General features: G+C 44.1%; 1 protein-coding gene across 2 annotated transcripts; it reads right to left on the bottom strand.

Moving 5' to 3' along the window:
* Positions 1-5,949: 5,949 nt before the first annotated feature.
* LOC130295316 (B2 bradykinin receptor-like) lies at positions 5,950-13,897 on the bottom strand. Of its 2 annotated transcripts, none has more exons than XM_056545949.1 (2): positions 13,885-13,897; positions 5,950-7,282 (listed from the first exon to the last, which is right to left on the bottom strand). In XM_056545949.1, exon 2 carries the CDS (start codon positions 7,268-7,270, stop codon positions 6,224-6,226), a length of 1,047 nt encoding a protein of 348 aa, XP_056401924.1. In that variant the 5' UTR covers positions 7,271-7,282; positions 13,885-13,897; the 3' UTR covers positions 5,950-6,223. The 2 variants fall into 2 exon arrangements, with proteins under 2 accessions (XP_056401924.1, XP_056401923.1); XM_056545948.1 differs by lacking the exon at positions 13,885-13,897 and adding an exon at positions 12,455-12,592.
* Between the last annotated feature and the right edge of the window lie 1,847 nt (positions 13,898-15,744).

Raw genomic sequence — 15,744 nt, 5'->3', positions numbered from 1 at the left:
TCACATTTAACGCCTTAAAAAAAAAAAAAAAACATGTTTCACAAATTTTTTTGTATGATATGATTGCATGTACTGAACAGTGCTGTGCCAACGGAGCCTGCTATAGCACAGCATTGATCAGTGTAATTGGCGCTCCATAATTTACTGCATGCAGACGACATGATCAACTTGGATTGCAGCGATTAAAGGGTTAATACCGGGCATCTGCCCAATCAGCGATGTCCGGCACTAGCCATGGGTCCTAGCTGTTAATAGCAGCCGGGACCCACCAGGTATGGAACACGCTCAGCTCCTGAGTGTGCTTCAAACTGCAGAAGCGGTTGCAGGGTGTAAGGTGTACATTTACATACATTTAAATCAACTGGCGCCAGAAAGTTAAACAGATTTTTAAATTACTTCGATTAAAAAATCTTAATCCTTTTAGGGGCTGTATGCTACAGAGGAAATTCTTTTCTTTTTGGATTCCTCTTCTGTCACAACCACAGTGCTCTCTGCTGACCTCTGCTGTCCATTTTAGGAACTGTCCAGAGCAGGAGAAAATCCCCATAGCAGAGAGAAATCCAAAAAGAAAAGCATTTACTTCGTAGCATACAGCACCTAAAAAGTACTGGAAGGATTAAGATTTTTTAATAGAAGTAATTTACAAATCTGTGTAACTTTCTGGTGCCAGTTGATTTAAAAAAAAAAAAAAAAAAAAGTTTTTCACGGGAGTACCCCTTACTTACTTAAGGGGTTATGCAGTATATGCTATATTTTAGTTGGTTGTGTTATTTCATATTGTGTGGGTAAGCCCCTCTGTTAATAGTTGCCCCCATTATGGATGTAACTATTAACAGAGGGGCCTACCCATACTATATGGCAGCAGCTATTAAACAGTGGCCTATCCAAACTATATAGGGGCAACTATTAACAGAGGGGCCTACCCTAACTATATGGGGGTAACTATTAAAAGAGGGGCCTACCCTAACTATATGGGGGTAACTATTAAAAGAGGGGCCTACCCTAACTATATGGGGGTAACTATTAACAGAGGGGCCTACCCTAACTATATGGGGGTAACTATTAAAAGAGGGGCCTACCCTAACTATATGGGGGTAACTATTAAAAGAGGGACCTACCCTAACTATATGGGAGTAACTATTAAAAGAGGGACCTACCCTAACTATATGGGGGCAACTATTAACAGAGAGGCCTACCCTAAATATATGGGGTAACTATTAAAAGAGGGGCCTACCCAAACTTTATGGGGCCCCATATAATTTGGGTAAGCCCATCTCTTCACGTAGCACCCATAAAGTTGTTATAGGCCTCACAGAGGGGCCTACAACTATATGGGAGTGACTTTTGGAAAAGAGGGGCCTAGAAGAACTATATGGGAGCCATTTGCCCTCATATACTTGTAGGCCCCTCTCTGCTGCTAATTGTTGCCCAAATATAATCATCTTTTGCACCCTGGACTACAGGCTCCAGTCATATATATATATATATTTTTTTTTTTACACGTAACCTCTGTCCCGCTGCTGTCCTCCTTAGGGCAGGCTTTTCTGTTGTGCTGCTCCCCTCTCCTGCAGCCGGCAGACCACTGCTCAGAGTCCCCACGTGCTGACCTCCTTTCTTCTAACTCCGCCACGGCGCCACTGAGGTCATGTGGTCTAGGGCCGGAGGCAGCGTACAGAGTGAAGCGGATGCATCTCGCGGCGGCCATTGCTGTTTTAAAGACGCAACGGCTGCCGTCCCCGGAGGTATGTGCTGTACTGCAGCAGTGCCGCTGCAGTGTGTGACAGTCTGTTACTGACTGACTGACTGTACTGAGTACAGTCAGTCAGTGTATAATGTGTTGGTCCCAGCGGTCAGTAAGGGAAAGTCACTTACTGACAATGAAGAAAAAGAAACAATTGCTGGGACCGGCTGGGCCCCCTGGGGTATCGGTTGTACCCCCCTGATGGCGGCCTTGCCCCCTCCCATATTGGGTATCTTCATCACAACTCAGCGCCACCTGAGGACGGGATACGAGGATTAGAAATGAGGATTAGAATATCTCGCTGCTACAATTGACAACACTCTACCTAGATTTCATAGTATTTGGCAGAGGTGGGAGATCTTTGATGCATAGTATACATCCTGAATCATTTCAAAGGGTTGCAGAGATAGCCGTGTGGACCTTGATTTTTCTCTTTCCTTTTTCTTTATTTTTTTCCTTCTTTTTCAAATTTTTCCCTGTTGTATTAACCCCTTAAGGACGCAGACAATTTTATTTTTACGTTTTCGTTTTTTCCTCCTCGCCATCAAAAAATCATAACTCTTTTATATTTTCACCCACAGACTAGTATGAGGGCTTGTTTTTTGCGAGACCAGTTGTCCATTGTAATGCCATCACTCACTTTACCATAAAATGTATGGCGCAACCAAAAAAATACTATTAGTGTGGGGAAATTAAAAAGAAAACTGCAATTTTGCTAATTTTGGAAGGTTTCGTTTTCACGCCGTACATTTTACAGTAAAAATTTCATGTGTTATTTATTCTTTGGGTCAATACGATTAAAATGATACCCATGATAACATACTTTTCTATTACTGTTGCGCTTTAAAAAAATCACAAACTTTTTAACCAAATTAGTACGTTTAAGATCCCCCTATTTTGAAGACCTATAACTTTTTCATTTTTCCATATAAGCGGTGGTATGAATGCTCATTTTTTGCGCCGTGATCTGTACTTTTTATTGATACCATATTTGCTTATATAAAACTTTTAATACATTTTTTATTATTTTTTTTGGAATAAAATGTTATAAAAAAGCAGCTATTTTGGCCTTTTTTTTTTTTTTTTTACGTTTGCGCCGTTCACCGTACGGGATCATTTACATTTTATTTTAATAGTTCAGATATTTACACATGCGGCAATACCAAATATGTATCTAAAAAAAATGTTAACACTTTTTGGGCGTGAAATAGGGAAAATGGGACAATTTACGTTTTTATTGGGGGAATACATTTTTTTTACTTTATTTTTTTTTTTTTTACTATTTTTACTTTTATTTTTACACTCTTATAGTCCCCATAGAGGACTAGTGTTGCTCGCGAATATTCGCAATTCGAATATTATTCGCGAATATCGCATATTCGCGAATTCGCGAATTTCGCGAATATAGCGCTATATATTCGTAATTACGAATATTCGTTTTTTTTTTTTTTTGTTTTGTTTTTTTTTTTCTTCACAGTACACATCACAGTGATCACCCCTCTCTGCTTCCAGCTTGTGTGGTGTAAAGAAGGCTGTAATACTACTGTGTGAGACTGGCGCGCGAAAATTCGCATGTACGAAAATTTAGCATATGCGAATTTCCACATATGCTAATTTTCGCATACGCGTATTTTCGCATACACGAAAATAAAACGAGAATATAACGAATATGCGAATATTCGCGAATATATGACGAATATTCGCCCATATATTCGCGAATATTCGCGAATTCGAATATGGCCTATGCCGCTCAACACTATAGAGGACTATTTATGGCAATCATTCGATTGCTAATCCTGTTCAGTGCTATGTATGGGACACAGCACTGATCAGGGTTATCGGTCATCTTCTGCTCTGGTCTGCGGGAAGGCAGATCAGAGCAGAAGACTCCCGGAAGACAGCGGAGGCAGGTGAGGTGACCTTCGGCTGCCGTGCAGGATGATCGGATCATCGCGGCAGCGCTGCGGGCGATCCGATCATCCAATTAAGTGACCGCGATGCTGTAGATGGGGTGATCTGTATTGATCACGGCATCTGAGGGGTTAATGGTGGACATCCGTGGGATCGCGGGTTTCCGCCATTACCGGTGGGTTCCTGGCTGCGATCAACAGCCGGGACCTGCCGTGCATGATCCGGGCATCGCTCCGATGCCCGCGGTTATGCTCAGGACATAAATATACGTCCTGGTGCGTTAAGTACCACCTCGCCAGGATGTACATTTACGTCCTTCGTCGTTAAGGGGTTAATCACTCTGACCGGGACATATTTGTTTTACCTCTATACCATCAATATATATATGTTGCTAGATATCAACTTTAACATACTATGCCGAAACTATATTATGGTACGTTACCTCTAATTCATTTACTATATTGTTGTGGTTAATATATTAGCTAGGCTGTAAACTAACATGAATTATAAGTTTCAATGGTCAGCCAGAGCATGCTACTTACGTTCATGGCTTATAGCTACATCACTTTTATTTTCTTTCTATTTTATTTCCTCCTTGGAATATTGTTATTGTTATAAAAAAAATACATAAATAAACAGTAAAAAAAAAAAAAAAAGAAATGAGCATTAGATATGAGGACGAGATATGAGGTCTGGATATGAGGTAGGGATATGGGGTCTGGATATGAGGTCGGATATGAGGAGGGGATATGGGGTCAGGATTTGAGGACAGAATATGGATTGTTGCCTTTCTTCTTCCACAAGGATAAGGTAGGAAAAACTGTGCAGTGCCGGGTACTCAGCTAGTGTATATATATATATATATGTATATTTAGTTAAGTCTTGGACAGATATCTCCTTTAACATCACGTATGCAAAAGCATAAATATTGATAAAACACAACTTACACTTTATATGTTTTCAGACATACACTTTATTCTTTATGCATAATCATTTAATATTTTAAAATGGTCCTGCAAAGGGTAAGAGTAACAGGAAAACAGTAATTCATAAGACTTACGACTGACATAGCAAATATAGAAGCCCCCTGCAACCCTATAGAATCAAGATACAACAAAGAATACAATAACAGGAGTTACTATATACTTCAGGGGACACAGTGGGAGTTACTATATACTTCAGGGGCCACAGTGGGAGTTACAATATACTTCAGGGGACACAGTGGGAGTTACTATATACTTCAGGGGACACAGTGGGAGTTACTATATACTTCAGGGGACACCGTGGGAGTTACTATATACTTCAGGGGACACAGTGGGAGTTACTATATACTTCAGGGGACACAGCAGGAGTTACTATATACTTCAGGGGACACAGTGGGAGTTACTATATACTTCAGGGGACACAGTGAGAGTTACTATATACTTCAGAGGACACAGTGGGAGTTACTATATACTTCAGGGGACACAGTGAGAGTTACTATATACTTCAGGAGACACAGTGGGAGTTACTATATACTTCAGGGGACACAGTGGGAGTTACTATATACTTCAGGGGACAGAGTGGGAGTTACTATATACTTCAGGAGACTCAGTGTGAGTTACTATATACTTCAGGGGACACAGTGGGAGTTACTATATATTTCAGGAGACTCAGTGGGAGTTACTATATACTTCAGGGGACACAGTGGGAGTTACTATATACTTCAGGGGACACAGTGGGAGTTACTATATACTTCAGGGGACACAGTGAGAGTTACTATATACTTCAGGGGACACAGCAGGAGTTACTATATACTTCAGGGGACACAGCAGGAGTTACTATATACTTCAGGGGACACAGTGGGAGTTACTATATACTTCAGGGGACACAGTGGGAGTTACTATATACTTCAGGGGACACAGTGGGAGTTACTATATACTTCAGGGGACACAGCAGGAGTTACTATATACTTCAGGGGACACAGTGGGAGTCACTATATACTTCAGGGGACACAGTGGGAGTTACTATATACTTCAGGGGACACAGTGGGAGTTACTATATACTTCAGGGGACACAGCAGGAGTTACTATATACTTCAGGGGACACAGTGGGAGTTACTATATACTTCAGGGGACACAGTGAGAGTTACTATATACTTCAGAGGACACAGTGGGAGTTACTATATACTTCAGGGGACACAGTGAGAGTTACTATATACTTCAGCGGACATAGTGAGAGTTACTATATACTTCAGGGGACACAGTGGGAGTTACTATATACTTCAGAGGACACAGTAGGGGGTGGTGGGGTTGTTGGCCGGTACAGCTCTTGGGGTTAATGCTGCTGACCAATAATATTATTTCACCGTCTGGTCCATATATTTGTGAGAAGTCTACACTCACTGCTACTTAATGTTGGTGAAGTGTTTTAATACAATGTATGTTTTGCACATTCTTGCTGTGGTGCCCTGGACTTTTTATTGGTGAAGCCCTGTGGCTGATTATGATGCAGAGAAGAACAAAATTAACTATTGTAGATTTAAGCAGTTGAGTTCTTCTTGTATGATCCCATGGAGGAAGAAATCTATGTTCAGTGCACCGATTCATCCGTCATAATTGATGACCTCTGTCTGTCAGGTCCTTTACATAGAAGCCTCCTGAAGACTTCTCTGACTTTTTGCCTAAACTGATTCCCAAGCATACTGTATATGACCGGATTGATACAGCTGTTACTGTAGACAAGATATATAGACATATTATAAACAATAGAATTGATGGATTTCACCATACATGGAAGGAAGACTTTGAATTCGTGCAATGTGTAAATAAAGGTGGAAATATTTAAGGGAAGCCAGCACACTATGAAGACCAAAAACACGGACAAGACCAGCCATATGGCTTTTCTTTCCTTGTTGTCTTTCTTGAACAGTTTCCTTGAATTGTTCCTTAAAACATGAATGATTTGAGATGTGCAGAAGGAGGTGACAACCAGAGGCACTAAGAAGCCGAGGACATTTATGATGATATCTGTGGCAGCAAACCAGTTTGTAGATGATCTGTCTGAAATGCAGACAGTGGCATTAGATTTTTCGTTAAACTTCACCTTTCGGAACACCATGTTCGGCAGACATAACCCAACTGCAAACATCCAGATGATCCCACAGTTCACCTTTGCCTGCCTAGGACTTTTTAGCCAACTAACGGACATGGGCTTCACCAGAGCCAGATATCTCTCTATACTGACCATCATAAGGAGGTAAATGCTGCTGTAAAGGTTGAGAAGAAACAAAGAGAAGATGGCTACACACATGAAGCCTCCAAATGGCCAATAGTACTTGCTGGACATATATATAGCCCTGAATGGTAGGCTGCTAACAAAAATCAGATCGGCAGCCGCCATATTCCCCAGGTAGATCTCAGTCACTGTGCAGCGACTCTTATGGAGGACAAAGATGGAGATGACAAACAAGTTTTCTATGAAGCCCAAAACAAAGATGAACCACATGTAGGGGGGCTGGTAGGTAAATATCCATTCAAAATTTCTCTGGTCTATACATCCGGTTTTGGGAGCTAAAGTGGTATTAGCCAATGTTGTCAGTGTTTCGTTGGGTTCAGTGCTCATCATCTGGTGTTCCATATGCTTGGACTTCTGTTGGAAAACCAGAAACAAATAGATCTTTATCATTTTAACCAATATTATCATCAGTAAAAAACAAGTGATGCCGAACAGCAACATTACAATAAACATAAATTCCTGAAAAAAGGATCAAAGTTACTTAAAGGAAAACTGTCAGCCTGTTCACCAATACACTGGGTTATAGTGTGGGCGAACAGGAGTCCAGCGAGAGGATTCAGTGAATCGCGAGCAGGGGGCGGGCTTTGCCGGATCAATTTATATATTCATTCCCTGTGACTCCACATCCTAGTGAAGTGGAGTCATGAAGCCCTGCCCCCTACTAAGCCCCGCCCCCTGCACACGATTCACTGAATTCAGCAGAGGATCTTCTGGGGCCATATCTCAGGACCTACTTCAAATAGTTTAGTAACTGACCCCTCGTTGGGTTTAGTGTGGGTGAACAGGCTGACAGTTTTCCTTTAAAATTACAACAAAGAGGCCATACTTACTATCTACTGATAAAAAGGCAGATTAAAACCAGTTCCCAGCATAATGCAGAGCAGTCACAATACTATATGGAAGAGGTTGCAACAAAAGCAAGTCAATTCTGTGGGAATGCTTATCAATACTGTCCACAATGGCCATAGACGTTAGATGTGAGGCAGAAAGGTTTGTCTATTTCAAATCAATTTGCCCTACAATCGATACAGATAGGGTAACCATGTAAAAAAAAATGGACACCTATTAGAGATACAAATTTGCCCAAAGAATTTGCAATCCAAATGAATTATAATGCACATATCACTATTACTGGTAGCATATATTTGAAAACATTTGTAATAAAACAGGTGCGCACTCACATGGAAAATGCTTTCCTGGTTTTCTAGAAAACTTATGCTCCTTTACGTTAATGTTCTGTTAGGAAAGCCTGTGTGAGAACCAAATGGATGGGTTCACCGGACAAGAGGGTTCAGATTCAGGACAGTTTGTGAAGAGCTATATATAGTTGTAGGTCTCCATATTCCCCTCATTTATAGTTGCAATCCCCTATTTGTAGTTGTATACCCCCTCTGTACCCCCATATAAAGTTGTAGACCCATCTGTACCTCCATATATATAGTGGCAGGCCCATTCTGTGCCCTCATATAGTTGTAGGCCCATTATGTGCCCCCATATAGTTGTAGGCCCCCTCTGGGCCTATAGACATTCTGCCCCCAGCCATATACTGACCCAGTTTGGTGCTCCACTGCTTCTCCGGTCCAGGGTCAAGATCTACTGTTATAGGCCAGACTGGAGGAGCACCAAAGCTGATGTGGTGGTTACTGTCCCAGGCTGTCCGTTCTCCTCCAGGATTCAGGCTATCCTGATGTCAGCTGATGTCAGCCATGATTGTAGTGAACGTGCCTGCACACGGCGCGTCTGCTACTTCTGTTATCACTGGCATCCATTGTTCCACTTTAAGATCGGTGACCGAAAAAAAATTCAGGACCGGGACGTCTGGTCACCCTGCCAACAGAGGACATGGTCACTGAATGGTCAATGTGCCAGCACTGCAATGCACCATACAGCTGGTGAGAGATATTCAAAAGAGACAGAGCCAGAGGTAAGAGACCACCTCCATATAGGATTGTGAGTTTACCATTCCGGACTGTTCCAAGCCTCCAAAGCTTGACCAGAGTGCGCAGTACCACTATACTGCCAACCATCAGCCCCAGCCCTGCATCTCTACATAGACATTGGACCATCTGTAGAGGCCGACATGACATCCCTATACACTGGTAAGCAACATTTCTACACTCCAGATCCTAAAGATTACTAAAACAAGTATATCCAAGGTGAGCAGCCTAGTCATACTCCTCAGGCATTTTATGTGGCAGACATTAAAGATATACTCTTGGATCTCTGACACATATTTCACACGTTTTGCTACACAGTCTTTTGGGGTTTTGGACACAGATTTAATGAGGTTATTTTGCATTCTGGATTCCCAAGGCGGTTGTCCTGTAAATATGAATAAAGAAGGGACAACCACACATAATTTAAATCAGTGTGTGGTGGCCCAGTACAGAAGGTTCCCTTCTGTGCCCCTGCCAGTCCTATCGGGCAGACTCAGTCAATGTCCCCTGGCCCCACACTCCTCAGAACTCTCTCCACCATATCAAGTTATGTATGAGTTAATGTAATGCTATGCAATGTAATGTTATGTCATTATGCCTTTAAATACTGTTGCTAAAAACTTATATAGCCTGAGATGGGTCAGGGTCAATCAATTAAACACCTTTGACCCAAGGATAAACCTTGGGTCACTAATACCCTTATGAGATCCCAACCCTTAAAACTTAGCTTTTATTGAGCTTTTAATAGAAAATAATAGAAGAATTATAACTGTGAGATATCTTAAAATCCCAGCTACTGGTGGTGTTTGGTGTATTGTGAAATTCACTTCCTGGCACTGACAGTGCTCAGCCTTATTGGGATAGTATGTCCAGGGGTCTGCAGCACCACTAGGATCAATTACACCACCAGAAACTGTTATTAAAAAGCAAAATTATGCCCCCTCTACATGTTTCACCACAACAGTATAAAAGACCACTACTGTTGCTAGGGGCTATGTTACCAAGGGGAGGTAAGCAAGGTGAACCAGGTGGCTTGTTGGTGACCAATGGGATCTCTCTAAACTGTCCCTCTTATACAGTGAGATCAGGGTTCAGCTAGGGCCTTCTTGAGACCATTAGTAGCTGAGGTACAGCTTGAGTGAGGACCTGAGGAGTCTGTGTGATCCAGAAGGAGGCCTGAGGCCTAATCCAGCCAGCATGCCTCTACTTAACCCTTGCACCTGTAATGAAAGTCAAAGCTGCAAGGTAGGACCTAAACCAGTGGGAATTCTAGTCAAGTCAAGTCCAGTCCAAGCAAAGTCAGTCCAAGTCAAGTCTGTTAATAAGCGTGGCTGTATCAGTCAAGTCAATGGCAACCATAAGTCCCAGCAAGCCGATGCTTTCTGAAGTTCACTTGGCATCTCTCCAGAACTGAGCTGAGCTGTATAGACTGTAACACCTTGCCTGCCTCAGTAAAGAGCCGTAGTTCCGTAACCTTGCATTGGAGTGATTATTTGCCCCACGCCTGGCCCAGGAATCATTGGCTTTACCTCGGATGGTGAATTAGGTAAACCACACCCTGGCATCACAAACAAAAAGGGTTAATGCCATAAGCCCTAATGGTTATTAACATCTGCCTTTCCAACACCCTCATCGCAAGTGCACAAACATATACGTATATAACAATTCACAACTGTTATGGTTTACATTGAAATCAGCGTATATTGAGGACATTTTAGATATGTATTTCTGCAAGTAATATATATTGTAGAAAGGGACCAAGCAAACAGACCCGAACAGGTAGGTGTCATCATTCATTAGTCCTGGGTCATAATTCTAACAATTCACATACAGCACGAAGTTCCACTTGCAGCATGCGGTATAGCAGAAACTTAAAGATATTGGTATGGGGTAGTGTAGCTATTGATACTCATCTAGGGCAGCAAAGTGGCTAATGGAGGATAATAGTATGGGGGCACTGTGGCTGGTAGGTCATGGTTTGGGGGTTAATGTGGCTGGCCTGTCAAGGTAGAAGGGCACAGTGGCTGGCTAATAGCTTTATGAGAACATTGTGATTGGCTGAACGTGATACAGGACTACTGTGGCAAGCTGATGGCATAATGTATAGATTATACTGGTTTGGGAATAATATGGCTTGCTGGCACTTTTATTGGGTACTGTGTCTGGCTGACACTTGAATGGCACTTTTATGGGGCCACTAACTAACTGGCACTATCAAGAAGAAATTTCACTGAAACTTCTGTGAACAACTGTACATTTACTTAAAGGGGTACTCCGGTGTTCAAGGGTGGCGTGACATCACACGGCTACGCCCCCTTGCGACGTCACACCACACCCCCTCCATTCATGTCTATAGGAGGGGGCGCGATCTCACAAAGCACCCGGTGTTCTTAACAAATGCCGGGTTTCTGTGGCAGTGGTCGTGACAATACAGCCACGCCCCCCTTGTGACATCATGACCACTGTTGCAGGAACCCAGTATTTGTTTAGAACGCCAGATGCTGTGGGAGATCCTTTGGATAGGGGATAAGATATCTAGCAGCGGAGTACCCCTTTGTGTTGTCAGCGGGGTGCAATGCAGGGTAGCTGTTATAACCCTAGTGACAGATGTTATTAACCCCTTCTTGTCATGATGCCAGGGCGTGGTTTAGCCTTAACCAACCAAAGGTAATAGCGCTAGTCTTGGGCTAGGCATGGGGCAATGAAGACACCAACGCCAAGTTATGGACAACGGTAGCTTTACTGAGGGTAGACAGGTGATACAGTCTATGCAGTACAGCCAGGGTCCAAGGAGGTGACCAGTGACATAGAGACCTCGCAGGCTTGCTGGGACTTGCAGTATGTAGAGACACTTTAGTACAGGCCACGGTGACTATATAGAAGACTTGACTTGACTGACTTGACAATTGACATGAAGATGACTTTGAGCTGACTTGAGATGACTTGTGGCTGCAGACTTTAGGCTTGAGGCCTCCAATGCTCTGGACACTCTCTGAGACGTCTGCACTGGACCTCAGCAGGAATAGCAATGAGCTAAGAGACATTGCAGCCCCTCCCCTGGTTTTATAGGAGGGCTGTGCAAGGAGCCCATAGGTCACTTGGGGGGGTCATCTGGTCACTAGTGCCTCCTGGGTAACAATCACATGGTAACAGCTATTAAAGAAACATTACATTTTATTATACAACTTATGTACATAGGGGATAACACATAAAGGGGGTCCTGGGGACATGGAGAGACTCTGCCTGACAGGTCAGGAGAAGTTCGTGGGACACACCATCCCGTACTGGGTCACCACACAATTTAACTCCGGAAACAGTACAATACAATGCAGATACTTTGAATGCTGCTCGAACAGGTACCAGGAAAAGCAGAATATCATCACTACTCACTGTCCATTTAATATTGTGTTGTTTGCAGGTTTGTTTCTCTGGTTCTTCTGCCCGTGGACTCGCACTTTTCTATTGTAGATGTATCAAACCTTTTGTGATGCTTGTGTCCTAATTTTATTGAGCTTACTGACAAGGATTTTTAAAGGGGGGTGGGGGTCGGTGTACCATGGTAAACTGTGTAGAACTTCCCTCCACTTACTTCTTATGGACAATGCTGAGACTCGTCTCTGTTGACGCATCCAGATGTCCCCCAAATTTAAGGTGTGTCACTGGTCCAGGACCTGAGGGAGAAACAGCACCTAGTGTATTTTACAATGAAGCCAGTTGCTCATAGCAACCAATCAGATCTCTTCATTCAGTTTTGAAAAGGCCTCTGCAAAATGAAAGAAGCAATCTGATTGGTTGCTATGGGCAACTGGCCGACTTTTCCTCAGCACAGGTTTTGATAATAATGATAATAATAATAATCATCATTCTTCAGTCTGCAAAAGGTGTGCAGCGCTCCTCTCTAAGGTCCATCCAGCATCCTGACAGGGTGGGAGTCTCATAACATCCATCTATCCACCACCCCCCTAGTGTGTGACCTCAGTAGTAAGGAGATTACATGAGAAGGGGGTTTGTTACAGTGTGTCACCCCAGTAGTAAGGAGATTACATGAGGAGGGGGTTTGTTACAGTGTGTCACCCCAGTAGTAAGGAAATTACATGAGAAGGGGGTTTGTTACAATGGGTCACCCTAAGAATAAGGAGATTACATGGGGAGAGTGTTACAGTGTGCTACCTAATTAGCAGAGAAGTGATTCCCAACCGGGGTGCCGCAGGAATTTGCTGTCAAATTATTTTTTTATCTCCCTCCCCGACGCCGCAGGGGGGAGGGAAGTTTTTGTGCGCTGCGCATGTGTCCGTCCGTGCGTCCCCAGCATCCCCCAGCGTCCCCCTCCCCCCTGCGGCCCAGTGAGTTCCCTGCCAGACAGGGGAAGTGTGCGGAAGCTGCGCCGGGCCGGTGTAGTGACCCGTACCCCAGCGTCCCCCTAACCCCGGCAGCGCATTGAATGAGTGCCCTGCCAGAGCCCTGAGTCAGTGCGCTGCCAGATAGGGGAAGAATGGGGAAGAAAAATGGCTTGCTTAAGGTACTGTGCCATGTCCATCCCCCAATGCAACAAGGGGGACCTATGAGTGGAGGGTAAATCCAATATTATTCACATTTGACCGCTAAGCGGTCACTAAGACCCTAAATTTCCCACCCAATATAAAACTTAACGTTTAATGAGCCAAGATTAAAATAACCTCACACATATTGATCCATAATACATTGATTGGCATGACACTGCATGCTATATTAAGTGAATTGAAAAGATAGATTGTGGCTGCAGTCCACAATCTATGGTGTGAGACAATTAAAAATCTAACACATTGCCCGCCCGCCCGACGTTTCGCCACAGGCTGTGGCTTTATCAAGGGCTAAGAGGCAAATGGCCATATAAGTGTCAAGATATTGGAGGCCCTGTCAGATTGAGACCTCCTGTGTCCTGGGGGCTCCCCTGCAGGGACTCAACCATTTCTAATGTTTATTTGCACTGTTATAACTTAGCAATCAGCTATTAGGTATCTGTAACTTTAAGTATGTTACCTAGCAACCTCATGTTCAGTCAGGGTATGTGAGAGTGGAGGACTGAGGGCTAGACTAAACTTTTGTGTAAGGTATTATGTTATTAATTGTATGTAACTTTATTGTTAATCCTAAAGGGGAGACAGACAGCTCTATGATCCACAGCTGCCTGGCCAATGGGCTTTAGTTCAGCCTTCCCTTATAAGGGGTGGTATTTCCTGTGTAGTTCAGTTCTGGAGGTCGGGTGTTCAGGGGTCAGGAGTTCTGGAGAGTTTAGGAGTGGAGTGGTGTGCAGGAGTTCAGGAGAGAAGTTGAGTTCAGAGTGAAGAATCATCAACTCATTTCAGTCAGAATATAGAGTTGAGAAATATCCAGCCTTTACTTCAGCCTTGATCAGAGAATTCCTAAAGGACAATTCATTATCTTCCGGCGAAAAGCCACAAATCTACCGACACTTCAGTAAGTGACTTTAATCTGAAGCCTAATATAGCGCAGAGCTAAAACTCCTAGTCCGGCTGTAAGAGCCAAGCATATATGCAATATCAAGTCCAGGCACTGCGAGCTGTGTGGTCCTCTAGAGACTGTCTGTTAACCCTTTGGGAGACTTTGGTTGAGCGCTGTGGAGATTGTACCACCTATCTTCAAGTTAGTAAAGCCTCCGTTAAACTGCAACCTAGTGTGGAGTCAATTCTTTCCTTGCTAGCCTGTGGGGAGACGGAGTTCCCCGTACCTGTAGTACCCCGAGAGATACCAAGACTACAGTGGCGTCACGTGACATTAAGGGTTAATACCATCCGACCCTGGGTTCATAACCTCCCCAAGAACCAGGTAGCTAACCCCAGCGTAGCGGTGGCTGCGGACCTCGCCCGTGCCCACCCCACATGTCCATCCACCCCCCCTCACCCATGTCCATCCTCCCCCCCTCACACATGTCCACCCCCCTGTCCATCCCTGTCAACCATGTTCACCCCCCAGTCTACCCCCTGTCACCCATGTTCACCCCCCCTGTCCATACCCCAGTCTACCCCCTGTCACCCATGTTCACCCACCCCTGTCTACACCCCAGTCTACCTCCCCCAGTCTACCCCATCACCCATGTCCACCCCGTATTCACCCCTCTGTCCCTTCGTCACCCCTCTTTTATCCTCCTTGTCATCCTTATCCACCCTCCTGTCATCCCTGTTTACCCCATATCTCCCGTGTCCACCCTCCTGTCAACCATGTCCTCCTTGGCCACCCCTCTGTCACCCCTGTCCATCCTTCCTATCACCCATGTTCACCCCCCCTGTCCACCCCTCTGACCACCCCCCAGTCTACACCTCTGTCACTTATGTCCACCCCCCTTTTCACCCCTCTGTCCCTTTGTCATTCCAGTCCACAACTCTTTGTCATTCCTGTCTACCCCTCTTTTAACTGCTGACCCCGTCACCCATGTCCACCCTCCTGTCATCCATGTCCACCTTGGCCATCCCCCTATCCACCCCTCTGTCATCCCTGTCCATCCCCGTGTCACCAATGTTCATCCCCCTCTGTCACCCATGTACAGCCCTCTGTCACCCCCGTACACTCCTCTACACACCTGTCTCCCATGTACACCCCTCTGTTACCCCTTTACCCTTGTATTCCTCTTCACTTGCAAAAGGGGAATCTGGAGGCTAATGCTGGTTAAGTGCGGAGCCTAAAAGATTTGTTTTGCAGGTTTAAAGGTGAAGAATTGTGGCTGGAAGAAATGGTCAGGACGGTCCGGACCAGATGGAGAAGAACAGGGAATGACGCTGATTAGAGAAGACGTCACATGTGAGTTGCTGTATAAAGCAGCACTTTAAACTACAGACCCACTGAGCCTCTTTTTAAAATTTGTTTACATTTTTTTGCTCGTCA

The sequence above is a fragment of the Hyla sarda genome, chromosome 11, assembly GCF_029499605.1.
Source record: "Hyla sarda isolate aHylSar1 chromosome 11, aHylSar1.hap1, whole genome shotgun sequence".
NCBI lineage: Eukaryota > Metazoa > Chordata > Amphibia > Anura > Hylidae > Hyla > Hyla sarda.
This window is presented reverse-complemented; position numbering and strand designations above follow the sequence as displayed.